This window comes from Rhipicephalus sanguineus, chromosome 2, assembly GCF_013339695.2.
Source record: "Rhipicephalus sanguineus isolate Rsan-2018 chromosome 2, BIME_Rsan_1.4, whole genome shotgun sequence".
Taxonomy (NCBI): domain Eukaryota; kingdom Metazoa; phylum Arthropoda; class Arachnida; order Ixodida; family Ixodidae; genus Rhipicephalus; species Rhipicephalus sanguineus.
Genome location: NC_051177.1, coordinates 90,651,576 through 90,668,020, shown reverse-complemented (window position 1 = coordinate 90,668,020; position 16,445 = coordinate 90,651,576). Strand labels below are relative to the sequence as shown.

The window sequence follows — 16,445 nt, the reverse complement described above, 5'->3', positions numbered from 1 at the left end:
AGACTTCTCCTTGGCGCGAGCGCGCGCTCAATATGCTTCAAATGGCTACGCTATTCGTGGTTTTGCCTGCGTTACGCCAAGCTACATGGGCGTAGCCAGGGGGGGGGGGGGGGTTCAACCCCCCCCCCCCCGAAATTTTTCAGTTTTGCTTGCGTATATATACACGCACACATACAAACGCACGCACAAACATACATAAAGTATGGTTGAACCCCCCCCCCCCCCCGAAAAAAATTTCTGGCTACGCCCCTGCCAAGCTACGACAGCATACGACCGTACTTCAAATTGGAGGACGCTTAAGCCTCAAGAGTAGAACATCCGCATCGCCTTCACAATCGGTAGCCTCGCTTCACTTCTCGGTGGTCACCTCAACCAAGCCGCGAGGAAAGGAACGTCTTTGCGAGCAACACTGGCCGTTTAAAACTATCCGAGAATGTACTGCAAGTGCAGTTGCGAAGTGCCCACTGCGCCATAATACTTCCTTTTGCGGATCTGCGAAGAACCCACTACGCGTCCGTAAGCTAGCTGCTCACTTTGTTGATACTTTTGCCGGTGATGATGGTCAAATATGTCTGAGCGCTTTGTAACGGGTGGGCCTTTTAAACCCCTCGTTGCGCAATTCACAAGTCTTGACGCCTGGCGCGATTCTACGCTTCTGCCATGCAACATTACATGCGTTAAGGAGGCTCTTCGCATTACATGACATTCGTATACTCGCAACCAACGATGCCGACGCCGGAATTTCTGCGAAACGATGTCTTTAACGCTATCGCGTTAAAATTCAACGCATGTTTCTATGGGACCGCTGTCAGAATTTTAGTCTACAGATCGAAACTGGGAGGATACGTAATAAACGCGCATACGCCTCAAACGTTGGCTGGGTTACTCAATTTCACAAACAACTGCAGCATAATCACACAGTCACAAATATTAGTATACCAGATGTCATTAGGGAGATAATCAGTATTGCTCAATCACTTCCTACGTCGTTCCGCGAAAAACTGGGGCAAATCTAATTAGTGGATTAGTCTAAAGCAGAATTCTTACTATGTCCACGGAAGTTCTGTTTAAGTGATATTCACGAATTTTACTGACGTATTTATTACACATTATATCCGACTTACACCAGCATCACCTGTGGAAAAAAATATGCATTGATCTGTATTCAATAACTGGTTGAATTGCTAGCTCAAACACCTCACACACGTAATCAACAAGTCGCTTCTTAATTACAAATTTTTACAGCTAACTTTTGTGTAACCCAACGGCCAGCTGCGATTGCACTGTGCAGTAAGAATTATACAACAAGCTACCGTCCAATAATTGCTAAAACAGGTCACCTATTATGTTACAGCGCTTGGAATATCACTCAGAGCTGCCTCGTATTGCAGCTCATTACATATATACATATGACTCCTGGGCTACTGCCTCGCTCAAGCCGTCGGGCAACTTCCGCAGTGCGTGCCGGCATACAAATTTACGCGAGCTACGCAACGGGCGCTTTTGTTTTAATGCTATGTTTGAAAACAACTTATTCTTCACAGCGCAGAATAAATGCAACGGAGGTCTCATAGTAAATTCTATCTTCCTAACTTTCGCAGTGTGTTTCTCATTACTACAAGGATAATTTAATGTATTGCGCAATTATTTTCGACTAGAATGCGAACAGTTTCTTACAAAAGACAAGCACATTCCTTTTCGACGCGAACACCATGAAGTTCACAAGGGTATACATAGCTTAGAAAAAAAAAAAAGATGGCGGCCCTGACATTTGCATGCCGCTTCCGGGACAGGAAATGAATCCGCGTCCATATCGCTGTCCGTGTGCTTCCACGCAACACCCGCGCGTTTCCGGCAGTATTGCTGTCGCAACAAAAATGAGCAAACCGCGCGTTCGGAACAGGAAGAGCGAATGTTCCTACCGAAATCCTGCCGGTCTCGCAATACGGCTGTATGAAAGCGATGATCAACAGCGCTGCGCGGAGCCCAGCTTGTAACCAGCAATCCTTCGGACTATTCTCCCATACACGCTCACCAACTTATTCGTCTTGCGAAGCTGCGCTGTCCAACTCGGAACATCGAGGCCAAACGCCGTGTCGTCTAGCGGGCTCAACTCATGGCGCAGTTAACAGGGGTCCTGGACTAAGACTCCCTCCAGCGAGGACCCAACAACTACAGAACAAATGTTTGTTCTCTTTCCTGCAAGAAACACTCGGAAGTGACACTGTAGGCAAAATGTCGGTGAAATGCTGGTATTTATCTGTAAATACATTTAATTGTATGTACTTTTCTCCTATCCTTTGCCTCCCATACTTGAGACCCAATCCCCTACAATTTCCCCCCTGTATTTGCAAACCTTCATTGACTTTTTTCTCCATCCTTTGCCTCCTACAACTGTTTTAATTTCTCTCACTCTCTTTTTAGATGCGCTGCCTAAAACTTACACTTGCAAAATACTTGCAAATACTTTCCTGACCTTTACCTTCATACCACGTCCACGCTTTGAGATGCAGATATTTGCGCTGTACTTTAAAAGCACACCTTTCCGTCAGCTTCCCCCGAGTCGTTATTCAAAGATAAATTTCCCTCAGCTTCTCTGAAGTCAAAAGAGGTCCGGCCCCCCTTATTTTTAGCAAACGAGAAGCAAGCTTATTAGCGTCACCAATAAAGTGTTCCCTCTAAGAGTGGACTGCCCTGTAAACACGCGGTGTTCCTCGTGCTTTTTTTTTTTAGTTTCATCAAATAAACAACAATCGTGCGCATGCGAACGAGGTCGCACTGTCCCACCACGCTGACGGCCCAGCGACAAGCAATAAACAAAAATAAAACTTCGTTGCGCGCATCCAAGCGTCACAGCCATTAGCCAAAAGTGCGTTTTCTGCGGTAAAAACGGGCTCTACGCTTGGTCCGGCTGCTGTGTGCAAACGCACGCCATGCACTTTTTTTATTTTTTTAAACACTCGGTGGCGCTTCTTCCTCGCTCGTCACGACGAAAGATATCCAGCAAATGGTAAACAGTAAAGTCCCACAGGACTTGTATGCACCTCCCCGAGGTCGAGAGCTATTTATAATGTCGTGTAGAACTGAGGATGCACAGATAGAGCAGTTCACTAATTATTAATACGCCCGTTTGACAATATACCGAAACATAAAAGTTTGAAGTTATCCCAAGAGTTTTTGTCGTGCAATAACGCAACCGTCTAACCCAAAAGAGAAAGGGAGAGAGAAAGAGAGAAGATCCAACGCCCACGCTTCGGAATCTGTATTCGGAAGCTAAGCTTTGGCGAAACGAAAACTAAATATGCGACGCGTACGAAGACTGCCACCCTATGCAACATGTAATACCATGCAATGCTTTTCTTTAGGCAGCGCACACTTCACAACTTTATAATGCCACGCAAGGTTTATGGAGTGACGTCGTTAGCAAGCTATACAATATACAAGGCTAAATGCTGACAGCAGTTCAAGCGAATGTGTGCATTAGCTGCCGCCGGTATAGTCGACATCAAAAGAAAGAAACGGACCTAAGCCGGCCACGTAATGCGAAGGACTGACAACCGGTGGGCAGTTAGTGCAGCGGAGTGGTTACCAAGGAAAAGAAAAAAGAATGCGAAGGCGGCAGAGAATTAGACGGAGCGATGAAATTAAGAAGTCCGCATGGACGAAATGGAATCAGCAGGCGCAGCATAAGGCAGACTAGAGGTTATTGGGAGAGAGGCCTTCGTCCTGCAGTGGACAAAAACAGGTTGAGAGTGATGATGATAACGATGATGATGTGCGACAGGACTTAGGAGGACGAAACGAAGGTAGCGTCTGTCGAGGTTAAGAATAATTAGGAGGGATGTACTACGTATACGTCAAATACAGCGGCAAAGTTTACTATCATTTGCCCGGCTCATTCCAGCACCTGTGGACAAATAGTTCCACTTTTTTTTTTCCACAGTGTGGACGTTGGTCCGATGGTGGGAAGTTTCGAAAGGAAAAGAACGCACTGGCATTCTCGGTAACGAGCCTGCGAATTCGCGTTCACCTTGCATTCGGGTCGCCGCAGCTATCTCGCCCACGAAGCGCTGAAACAATGCGACGGAAATTGACGACGCGACACAGAGGCGGCCGACTCGACGCTGCCCCCCCCCCGTGCAACTGCCCCGAGGCAAGCTTCGATCGGCTTCCGTATTGAAAAGAACATTGGTTCGGCGGAGGATTTGATACAATACTCAACGCAGAGTGAAGCTACGAGACTGCACACGCAGTCAAATAAACTAACTGCGCAAAATAATGCCCGTGTTTGTGCCTATTACTGACATTGTACCAACGTTGAAGAAGAACGGCTATTTGGGCTAGTTGGTTAATATGCATATTGAAAGGGTTTGCAGCGCAAGCACGGTAGTGCTGAATGAAAGGTTTAAAAGCGAAGAACGGAAAGCAAAGAGGGACGACACGAGCGCTGACTACCAACTGGTTTTATTGTTCACGACACACACGTACATATATACACAAAGGTCATGCCACCGAAATGTGTCACGTTACTGACGTCTGCTTGATAAAAGTTTTTACCTTTGTGCATATATGTACGTGTGTGTCGTGAACAATAAAACCAGTTGGTAGTCAGCGCTCGTGTCGTCCCTCTTTGCTTTCCGTTCCTCGCTTTTAAATCTTTCCTTCAGCACTACCGTGCTTGCGCTGCAAACCCTTTCAATATGTACCAACGTTGTATCACAGACCTACAGGTGGCATGTTCTAAGTGTTTAAGATCGGAGAGACCAGTTATATTCGCCGGTCGGCTGAGCAATAGCGCCGCCTCATCAATGGCATTTTTTTTTTTTTTCAGATTATATAACAGCTGCATTGTGATTAACGGCGTGCATGTGAGCAGCTGGTATACTTAGCTAATTTTAGCCCTCATCAGATAATATTGTGGCTACGTGCGACTGGCAGCCGTACTTGAGATCGTCTCTGTGTTCATGTTGTATCACTTATATATATATATATATATATATATATATATATATATATATATATATATATATATATATATATATATATATATATATATATATCATTTGCAGCAACCTTGTAAGCGCGATGTCTAACGAGCTAAAGGATAGTCTCACACGAGAGAACGCAAGCAGGCTTTGGTTTCTCGCATACGCAAAGAACCGCTTCGAACTTCAGTATATACATTACGTTTTGAGCTACCTGTCATAAAATCAAGATTTACGAATAACTTGGCCATCCTTTTTGAGAGCTTACGACAAAAACTGGTTCTGTAAGGTTCTTTGTTTTATCCGAATAGTCCACAAATCCGACAGCATTTCCGTCACGAGCCTTAGTGAATCGGTTCAATGCGAAAGCGCAATCCACGAACTCCCGCGTCTGAAACGAAACCAACGCATAAAAGCTCGATTTTTTCTTTTTCATTTATTTATTTATTTACTTATTTACTTATTTATTTGTTTATTTATTTATTTTTCAATTTCTGGTCACGCGAACCGCCATAAGCCTGTGGACAATTTGGCGGAGAGACTTGGTTTTTGTGAGCTGGAAAAGCACAGCGAATATGTACGCGCAGCTGCGCGACAGAACGTTTATTTAAACTGTGTGCGAACGTGAGCCACACAGGCAATAGGAATGAGCCACTCAGTAAACGTTCCAATGGAGTGTGTCAGGCCGAAAATGTTTGCAAGCGCGAAAAATCAGCAAAAAAGGGCGCCGACAGAGGTCTGTTGAACAATGGAGCAATGCAGTGGCGAGCGCGAAGCAGTAAGGCGAAAGAAAGAAAGAACATATGGAAGCAACGACGGCGTCCAGATGAGACGGTTGACCTGCACGCGATGACGTTCACGTAACACAGGCGAAAGGCCAGAATCGAAACACACAATGGACAGAGTTTCGAAACTACGGACGCAAAGTTTTATAATGCGGTTGTCGACAAACCTTACAGGATCTGTATAACGGAAATTACTTTTAGTTTGGCCGGATCCCGGCGCCGCATCGACAGAAAATAATCTGCATGAAAAACACTAGCGCGGCAGGTGGTGTTGCCATAACCACGCGATTTCATTTATTCTATAGGCTCGTGTTCAGAAACCCATTTCGTTTTTATTAGTACGAACTTCCGATTACACGAACGCAGCAATATACAAGTACGCGACGACGGCTGTTAGGTTTTCTTTGATAGTCCCAATTCTGTCCTGATGCACACCGATTCGTAATGATAATAATTGCAAGGATTATAACTATACGTCAAAACCACAATATGTTTTTGAGGGATGTCGTAGTAGACGACTCTTGAAATTTCGACCACTTAGGGTTCTTTAACGTGCACCTAAATCTATGTGCACGGGCCCCTAGCAATTCGTCTCCATCGAAATGCGACCGCTGGGGTCGGGATGGTATCGTACCCGCGACCTTCGGATCAGCAACCGAGCACTGTAACCACTATACCACCGCGGCGGTTTGCTTACTGATTCGGTTCATTTTTCATTATATATGCGAATTTTAGACAACAGGAACGTATGCGCTACCAGAACAACATTATCCCGTATAATTACCCGTCAATACCGCAAATCCACTGCCTATTGACTTGACTTCGGCTTTTCGGGTGGGCAGTGACGTTAAGGACTCTTCAGGCATAAAGCGAAGAATTAACGGAAGATCGCGGCGGCAACACATTGGCTGTTCGGAAAGCGAACCCATTCGCGCGCCCTCGCGTGATTGGTCCGAATCGCTCTTTAGCTGAAGCAGGCGTGAATTCGGTCGGCCAATCACGCGAGGAAAAGCGCACGAGTTCGCTTTCCAGCGCAGCTCTCGGCAACAACAATCCAAGCACAGCGTTCCACTTCCTCTGGCCGCAATCCAATAGCCGCTTAACAGAAGCAGCGCCAGTCTGACAGAAAGTTCCTCGAAACGCCGACAGCCGCAAGGCGAAAATAGACGCCTGTCAGTTGCCCAAGCGGAGATCAGACAGTTTGCCCGGTCATTGTATTCGCTGGCCTCTGTGTTGTGGGCGGGTTCCACGCCAGCCTCAGGTTGTTGAAAGTCCAATGACTGTGCTGTGTATCATGCACATTGGCACATGATGCGATACATTTTGGCCGCTCGCTTTCTTCCATGTGGTGCTCATCTCTTGAGTGTGTAGCAACTGCACTTAAAATGCTACTCAACACAATATGCACAGAGAAGCCGATACATAAAGTGCACATCACATAAACGAACAAGGGTGTGTTCGCCTTTCACGTCTTCAGGCGTACACCCGACAGTTTAGAGCTTGCGTTGTGCTCGCAACCCAGATGTCTTCGTTCTTTTCATGCATCTGCGCGTGTTTAGGTGTATGTATGTTGCATGCATTATGTAGATGTATAAAGCGTACGCAGTCAAACGATTCCCAGCCAGACATATTTCTGTAGAAGACGTTTACACCACGTTCATATAAGTATAACATTTGCCTCAATGGACACCACTAAAATACGCCTGGACTTCCGCTAGCCGATAGCTACAAGCTATACAGATTATTTTTCTGTACAAGTTCTCGGTATAAATTTTTTCTCTTCTCCAAGCCTACTAACCTGGTCGTGCGTCTACCAGGTATAGTTTAACCAACTAGCCTAGGCCCATGTCATGCAAAACTGCATGTGCCAAGATTACTTAGAACTTGGCCGAGTGACAAATACACGAACAGGCTCGCACAACGTTAACCTACGCTTATAGCATACGAGAAAATGTGAGGCTCTGGACAGACTCACGGGGTTATCAGCTAGACATTTTCTTCTTCTTTTTTAATGTAATACGATATTCTGCCTTCACAACACTTGCTGGCACGGCACCCCTCCAGAGGAAATCTTGGAGCAGTCGGGCCAAGTGGTGCCGCATAACTTTTTTTTCTTAATTTGAAAAACTATCTTATCGCTGGCATGAAATCGTCGCAAACAGACTGCTTCAGTGAGCAGCCGTGACAATTTCGCAAGGGGAATCACCAAATTTCTAGATTCTCTGGTTCGTCAGATATGACAGATGTTATTTCTACGCAAATTTCGAAGCATGCATTTTTGAAATATTTACGGTTTTGTGCGATCAAATGAAAACAGAAATAAGTTGCAATTAAGCAAGCAAGTTTAAACCCCAGTACTTCCAACAGATAATGCACATTACAACAAAATACTGCCTACAAAAGCATGCATTTTGTTACCATTATTCCTCAAGAATTCGTAAATCAGAGCAGTAATCACATTCAGAAAGTAACTACGCTATTTTCGTTCATTTTCGCAGCCATTATCATTAGAACTAACTTGTGTATTTCCAGTTAGGTCACAATCACGTGTTCGTTCCATGCACTCTCGGTTTGTTTTCCTTTTGTTAAAAGCGTCTAGTATTTCATTAATTTTGCGGTTCTCTAGTGCTTATCACATAAAGGTCACAGTAACAATGTGGCTCGATAATGTTGATAAGTAGGTTAAGCGCAACTTAATAGCCATCTGCGGTATCTGTCAGTGACCTAAGGAACACGCTGATTACGATGGCAAACATGACAGAAATGCAAGCAAAAGTACGTGCTTTAACGCTCTGAAGCATTCTGCAACAGTGGCGACGAGTTCTCGATTTCCGCAAATCAAGCACAAAATGCTACCGGACACTTTAACAGACGAGGAAAGCTTTCACATTATCGTTCGCTTCACTCGCCAGCAACAGCGACTTTAGATAAGGGACTACGCTGTTCATTTAGCGACAGCTGCCTTCGGCGAAATTAAATTCTCATCTGAAGCTCGTTCACCAGCCGCTCCCATTTTGACGCAGACCCGCCCACACAGGCGCATGGCGGAAAACAGCCAAAAAACTAAACCAGGCCCATAAAGAAAGAAACGCGCCGGATACGAGTACGAAATCCGATCACACATGTAGGCTAGCAACGGAACTACCTCATGCAAACAGGTTCCTTTTGTGCGCGGCTCTGGGAGCGAACGACCGAGTAGTCGACGGCAGCCGAGTCATTGCACAACAATGCCTACGGTGGCAGGGCACACCGTCAGGTTTTTCGCGTAATGAATATTTTTTCTCTCGAAGGGACGAATGCGGGTACTAACTTGTCACGTCGTCCGAAATTTGCATGCTGAGACAGTGGCAGCGGGAGTTGCTCGGTTCTTGCGCTAAGCGTTCGTGCGTACCGCGTAATGAAAAAAGCAAAACAGGGAAGCCCTTGCAGTGATCATTATGAGGACGTGCGGCGCACAGGTGCTCCCGTATGCAGCGACACGAACCACGTGAATATTACAGAAAAGAAGTCACGATCAGCTTCACGTGCATGAGCGGCAGTCACGGGTGTGAAAACAGTGCAGCACGACACGGGTCCGCTACTGCGGAATTTATCGATTTTTAGTAGTACGCCTACCCCCAAGGCGCGCTTTTCATGCAGCGCACGTCGTGACGAGGGACTCTTCAGTCGTGTTCTCAACGAAACGGTGACTCACAGAGTCCAGTAATTTTGTCGAGGAACAAGCGAAACATAACAGCTGCTATGCTTTCTTCGACGTGGGGGAATGCCAACTCGACCGGCGGAGCAGCTGATAACTAAGCCTACACGACGACGCGTTGTTTGAAGCAAAGGCTCAGCAGGTTGCACTTACCGCTCCCCGACATCGTGAACGCCTTCCGTTCTTCTCGTGGGGCAGTAGACATAGACGCAGGCGCAGTTGTCAAGCGCCGGGGACACGATTCTTGTGCAGATTTGTTTACGCCGACGCAAAGCTCCGCTGATGCTTACAACACCCTCGCAATGCCAAACTGTAGCCAAACGAAGCGTACTCGCGACGGCTACCAGGACGGCTTGCATCGACTTCGTACCAACCACGACAAACTTGTTTGATTTCGAAAAAACAAAATATTAGAACTAGCGTAATTTTAATTTTTGAGCACGTTTGGTTATATAATTTATTTGAAGTTTAGTTCTTCTTGTGCAAATTATTTATTGTTGCAACGTGCGGCGTCAACAGCCGAGCCAGGCCAAGCTAATCCTCTGCGCAGTCAGTCACAACAAAACGCAATCATGGCGATGCAAAGGAAAACTAGCGTAAGTTTTTACATTTCTGCGATGTTTTTCTGACATCTTGTATATCACGAGTGTCCCATTTCGAATATAAGGACCTTTAATGCATACCGTTTATGCGCCTTCGTTTATTGATCCCTATATTATCTGCGGAATGTGCTACGTGCCACTGTGTTGTGCTTCTAGGTAGTCACGAATTTTTGTTTGATTCCTTGCTTTTTCTGCGCAGGTTCGGCTGCCGCCAGAGGTGAACAGAATATTGTACGTCAGAAATCTGCCGTACAAGATCTCGGGGGAGGAAATGTACGATATCTTCGGCAAGTACGGAGCCATCAGGCAGATCAGAGTGTAAGCGTTTGCCTTTACAGTTTCACCCATTCCATTTGATCGTCATATTATAAATATTTGTTAGATAGCTACTCCTCTTATCACAGTCGTTAAGTGCGTACTTCAACGAATGCAGCGGTGACATATAGGCCAGCCATCGGGACAGGTGTTTTGATCAATATTGCATACGTAGTTCGTGCCTTACAATCAATGACATTAGAACTGCCAGTCACAGTAAGCAATGGCAACGTTTCATCGGCCTTAATACTCTATTTCTTTTGGCATTCTCAGTTCCAAATCATGCTCTGAAGTACGCGTCAAGGTAGTTGTCCATCGGCATTTAAAACGACCAGCGGAATGTACGAACGAGCTAGTGTCACCTTTTGTAAAAACTTCCCCCGGGTGAGCAAAGGCAGGCTTGTCTGTGACACATGATGGTTTAATTACATTCAAAGTAGCTGCTCTTATTCACAGGTCCATTGATAAAGTCCGAACATTTTTGTACAAATGCATAGATCTTGTACTACAACTTTCTTTCTGGAAGCCGTGCTGCAAATCTTAATTAAATATGGCTATTATACAGTATAAAATGTTCTGTTACTTTGATAATGAGCATGCTGTCCAATAAATACATTCACAACTTTGAAACTCTGGCGTATGCACCGTGGTGTTAAAAGAATCACGTGCTAACCGTCAAGTGTGAATTGGCATCGTGGCAGTATTCGTTTGAATATGTTCCATTTGAGCTCCACAAACTCTTACGAGTGTTTGTTTTTTCGCATGCAGTGGAAATACACCAGAGACTCGTGGCACAGCTTTTGTCGTCTACGAAGACATCTTTGATGCCAAAAATGCCTGTGATCACCTGTCAGGCTTCAACGTCTGCAACCGCTACCTTGTCGTCCTGTACTACCAGCCTACCAAGGTAAGGGCACTTTTTCACCACTCCAGTTGTTATTTTCAGTGTTTTTTACAGCGCATTTCATTAGAAAATTTGATTCTGAACAGTATAGTTTTTGGTACCAGAGACCATTTTTTTTATAAAAGAAACACAAAGTGTCCTGAATCGGTACAGCCTGAAAGAGCAGTTATTTTGTTGTGTTGAGTAATGTTTGCATACTTTTAAAGTTACTGCAATTTGTGCAGCCACTTTGTTCACACTAAATCCATCTATAGTAATTGCCTAAGAATGACTTTGGCCCTTGCTAAATTTATGTTTGTGGCACTTGAAGCCAGTTATTGAAAGGAGGTTTCCTCCTACTCTTCCCTCTGTTGCAGGCCTTCAAACGAGTGGACCAAGATAAGAAGAAGGAAGAAATTGACAGAGTCAAAAAGAAGTACGGTGTGTCTGATGACTGAAGTCTACCAAGCTCCCAAGTCCTGCTGTTCACTGTTCACCTGTATTCAGTAAACAAAACCATGTCTTCATCACACCATTGGCCGTCTTGGTTGCTGTTTACACGCTAGAAGATAACAAAAATTACGCATCCAAACCATTTCTCTCTGCGAAAGATGGGACATTAAAGTGTGCATTTGCACATATACATTGCTATTGTAAGCTATAGATAGATGAAGAGAGTTCAGTACAGCAAGCCTTGATTTCTTTTTATACAAATCAGCAATCGAAGGTGTGCAAATAGTGCTTGAAATTTAGATATAGAAAGTTCACGAGTCTAATTCGAAAGCATCAAGTATTGGGACTATTCAAACTCTGGACATTACCTGTGGTTAGCTTGCAAGCATGGCAGCTCTTGAACATGCTTGCAAAACATAAAACACAGTCAAGTCGGCTATAATTTCAAACTGTTTCACTATTTGCGGCTTAACAGCACATAATTCTTCTACGTATGAGTTGTGCAAGGTATTTGAAAACACAGCTTTGTATTGCAATTGTTGATGGCTTGCACATGACTTCATGGATGCAGCTTCTGAAAGGAAATGGGACTCCACGACGGTGGCTTTGATGATAAACAAGTTGTGTCTATGTGAAAACGACGCAGCAGGAACGTCTCTGTGCGTGAATAATGAAAGAACCCGCATGTGACGTTTTGATAACATTCATACGACATCGGAAACGTCGCATCCCCACATGCTGGTGCTCCAACACGGCGCTTTCACTGATGTCAATGCAAGCCATCTATAGACATCTAATTTGATCTGCCTAAATTCTTGACTATTGGTTGTCTATTGGAGCTGAACATTGTTATTATGTAACTGCTGTCTGATATCAGAGCCAAATTAAGAGCTGAGGCTCAACACTTTTATTGAAGAGCCTTAAAAAGCAGCAATAAGAAGCTATGTTAAAACTTGAAATTATCTTGCCTGAAATATTGTTGCTAATGCTGAAGCTGTGCTCTCAAGCACATTTATTTATTGTGAGAGTGGTGTTAGCAAACAAGCCAAAATGAAGTGCAGCTTTACACATGCAGGAGCCTCGCATATATGTACCACTAGCTTCAATATTGTTCACTTATGTTGGTGACCATAGTAGTCCAAACTGCACATGAAGATAAGACACACGTGGCCATAAAGCGGGGTACATAAGTTTCAATCAAGCATACTGTCTTTTCCTACAAAACAATGAAACTTAATGCCAGGAACAATTGCCGATTATCAGTGAGAGAGGAAATACTTCGATGTCTACAGTGGACTCATGAAATTGATAAAATAAGTACAGAACAGTAAAGAAAAAGCAGCAGCATGCCAATTCAAGCACTTGGCAATGATCGCGGCCTGTCATATAATCGGATCTCTTCTGAAGCACAACAGCATTATAAGCATCTGTTCCCCTATTCATTCTAAAATACTGGACATGCAGACACGGACATAAGAGAGAAGTCAAGACACCACGAAGGCCTTGTAATGCAGGCAGTGAGAATGTAAGGTTATTTGTTAGCAAGGCAACAAAGTAGTCAAGAGAATAATTTTAAGACCATAACGTCGCCAAAATAATTCATACTTCATTTAGCACACCCATCTAATTAGAAATTGTCCCAGTGCATCACACTGGTCAAGCAGTTGTATGTAAGCCATGCCATTTGATTTAAGCCTGCATGCCTGATGCGAAGAAAAATTCGATTTTTCATGAGATCTGTAGCCTTTAAATCTCAGCTTGAAGCTGTAAATTACACTAGTAATGTGTACAACAGAGCTAGTTTCATCCTTTACGTTCTCACTCAGTGCCATATGTATCTTCCATTCAAATCCATGTGATCTTTCTCTTTACGGCGAAGGCTGTTTTGAGATCACAACAGTCATTTTTGGTGCCGTAGTTGTGACCGCTGCCTGTAACCGCTATCGCATGAAATAAGAAAAAATGACATTAGAAAAAATGTCCAGGATCGGATGGGATTTGAAGCCGGGCCCTATGCATGGTAGTCGAGTATTCTGCCACAGAGGCCCACCTGTGCTCGAAAATTTTTCACACAAAGACCCTACACAGGCATCATGTCGGGCAAGAAAACTCTCTAACATATGTAATATAGTGTGGTAGAAGAGTAAAATATCAACCAGGCATCACACAATGCGAATTGCATAACAAGTGGGTTGCTTAATACTACCAACCCATTACAAAGGGCTCAGCCATACTACTTCATCGTCATCAGCCACAGCATCAACAAAGTCCACATAATGCCTTACAGATGTGTAGCGGGTACCATGCTTCTCCATAGAACGACCAATAATGGCATAGTGGGTGCTTCCTTATATAGGGTACTTCACAAAAATTATGATTTATGCCGTCGTGGATACCTTGCAAGTCTACTTGTACTGGTTGCCTCAATAGAGCTTGCAATGGGCTCTAGAAAGGCCGCTCTTCCAGCATTCACTGTGGCTGTGCTGCGTGTTCCGCGCAGGCCTTGCGCTTTTTTTTCACCTTTACCTTAAACATAGTCTTGTCACCATCAATTCAAGGTTGATCTACCCAATAGACACATTGATAGAAAATAAATTCTTTAGTTCCAAAAACAAGCATAAGTTGGAAGCATTTACCAACCTCTTTAGTCTTCATAACCGATCTTAAGGCACATTCACACTGAGTGCGGATCCGGAAAGGAGACGTGGCCGCTTGCCTGGATCGCTACCGGACTTCTCCGCGCGGAAAAGTTGGCCGGTTTGGTCGCAACCAATCAGGACCCAAGAAGTGCTCGCACAGTATTGCGTTGTGCTGCAAGATGGCGACACGTCCACCAGGGATTGGTGGATTGCTCCGCCCCCGCGGCGGAGCAGGCAGAAAGCAACGCGGTAGGTTTGAACAACGGCGTGGCCTCACTGCCTCTCCACTTTGAAAATCCGCTTGCCCGCTTCCGTGCTCCGCATTCGATGTGAACGTGCCTTTAATGGCTGCAAGTGTGCTGTCTATGAATACCTTATGTAATGCTTCGTTTGTTTTAACCTGTATTTCTGTACATCCTGCTGTTTTTATGCCTACATATTATTGCAACACCCGCTCCCCTCAAATGATTCAACCCCGAGTGCAAATGAAATTATTAAACCCGAGTCATTACATCTCCTTTGAACACACTGCTGCCATTCTATACATCATGTCTCTTGAGGCCAAAGTTTAGCATCATCATCGTTTACCAACATTCCAGCAATCCCTTCATGTATTTGGATCCTTGGTCTACAACCACAAACATTTCATTCTCTATTATAAGGTCCTTAAAAGCAATCGAACTGGTTCTGCCAGTTACGTCCAAGTTTGAAATTTCACAAGCGGCTGCTACTTTGATTTGAAAGGGGTACCCTACCCAGCTCTACAATAGCAAGTAATACACTTGAGAAGATGCGTGAACCTTTGGGCTAGTTGGTGTGACGTGTGGTTTTGAAAAGCGAAAACTTGACGATGAAACTACATTGACGAAAGCGTCTTTCCTCTCTGTACTCCCTTTCGTCACTGTAGTTTCATCGTCAAGTTTCCACTCTTCAAAAACACACATACCTAGAAAGGCCACTAATGAGTTAATCCCACCAATGAGTTAATCGTTAATTGCACTTTATTAATCTATCACCACAGGGTAACAATCCTACGAGTCTTTCTCGGCGGGTTCGCTTCCCTGCGTCTCGTCGTCTTTATCCGAGGCAGCCTTGTTCTCGGGGCTGTCCGTAGCTCCTACAGCCATGAGCTTGGCTAACATTTTTTCCTGTTTGGCCTTCTTACGGGCCTCCTTGGCCGCTTGTTTCCTCTCTTCCTCCTTCATGGCCATCACCTCTTTGAACTTGGGATCGGAAGGCTCTACGTTGTAGCCGATGTACTCGCGTACCTCCAGTATCATCTGCTCGCGGTGCCGTCGATCTTCCTCGGCCTTGGCCTTCTTCTTGGCGTCACGCTCCAGCATGGCGATCCTCGCGTCAGCCAACTTGGCCATGTTTTTCTCGACCTCATCTTCCCTCTGTCGACGCGCCTCCGTCTCGGCCTTATGCTTGGCGCGGTCTTGGTCCCACAGCTCTTGAAGCGTAGGGTAGAACTTGTTTTCGATGTGCACCAGGTCCTGTAGCTCTTCCTTGGAAGGCCACATTAATCCCGGGTTGATGCCCGTGGCGCGACCGAACTTGGCATAGTCCTTGCGCATGAAGGCGATCCTATATTCGTACTCGAACTCGGGAAAAGTGTACTCCAGCTTGACGCCCCGGGAGTACTTTCGCGGGACAATGCGGGACACGTCGCGCTTTCTGTCGATCTCTTCTTGAGTAAGTGCTCTCACACTTGCGCTCTTCGTTGTCGCGTTGAATGAGGATTCCGACGAGGAACCGGCGCAGTAACGAAGGGTACTCGCCGAGAGCTTCGGCGAGTACAGGAACGAATTCCGGCACGCAGCGAACATGTTCGGTCAAAATTCACAAGTGGAAATCAAGCGGGGTTCTTGAACTTCAGTCGCCCTACGTCTTTTCACCACAGAGCATTCATACCAGCCCAGCAAGTGCACTCACCGGTTCGCAAAGCGATACACATGCTATGCTAGCGCATTGGCAAGGAGGTCGCCATTTTGTGGACTTGAATTAATATTAGTGGAGCTGTGATTATAGTCGTGCCTCGAGTTGGTGTGTTCAGCAGCGCCACCAAATGAGAAAAACAAAAGTG

General features: G+C 45.1%; 3 protein-coding genes across 3 annotated transcripts in view; 1 reads left to right on the top strand and 2 right to left on the bottom strand.

Moving 5' to 3' along the window:
- Positions 1–9,831, bottom strand: part of LOC119383357 (tumor protein D52) — a 30,784-nt gene extending 20,953 nt beyond the window's left edge. Inside the window, exon 1 of the mRNA XM_037651447.2 lies at positions 9,621–9,831. Coding sequence (XP_037507375.1) covers positions 9,621–9,672 — 52 coding nt within the window. The 5' untranslated portion in view covers positions 9,673–9,831. The remainder of the gene's footprint in view (positions 1–9,620) is intronic.
- Positions 9,832–9,929: 98 nt separating this feature from the next.
- On the top strand, positions 9,930–11,802 carry LOC119383359 (splicing factor 3B subunit 6). Its single transcript, XM_037651452.2, has 4 exons — positions 9,930–10,063; positions 10,269–10,387; positions 11,153–11,291; positions 11,645–11,802. Exons 1-4 carry the CDS (start codon positions 10,040–10,042, stop codon positions 11,723–11,725), a joined length of 363 nt encoding a protein of 120 aa, XP_037507380.1. The 5' UTR covers positions 9,930–10,039; the 3' UTR covers positions 11,726–11,802.
- A 3,536-nt stretch (positions 11,803–15,338) lies between these two features.
- On the bottom strand, positions 15,339–16,357 carry LOC119383355 (growth arrest and DNA damage-inducible proteins-interacting protein 1). The gene has a single exon (XM_037651440.2). The coding sequence runs from the start codon at positions 16,186–16,188 to the stop codon at positions 15,391–15,393; it is 798 nt and encodes a 265-aa protein (XP_037507368.1). The 5' UTR covers positions 16,189–16,357; the 3' UTR covers positions 15,339–15,390.
- Between the last annotated feature and the right edge of the window lie 88 nt (positions 16,358–16,445).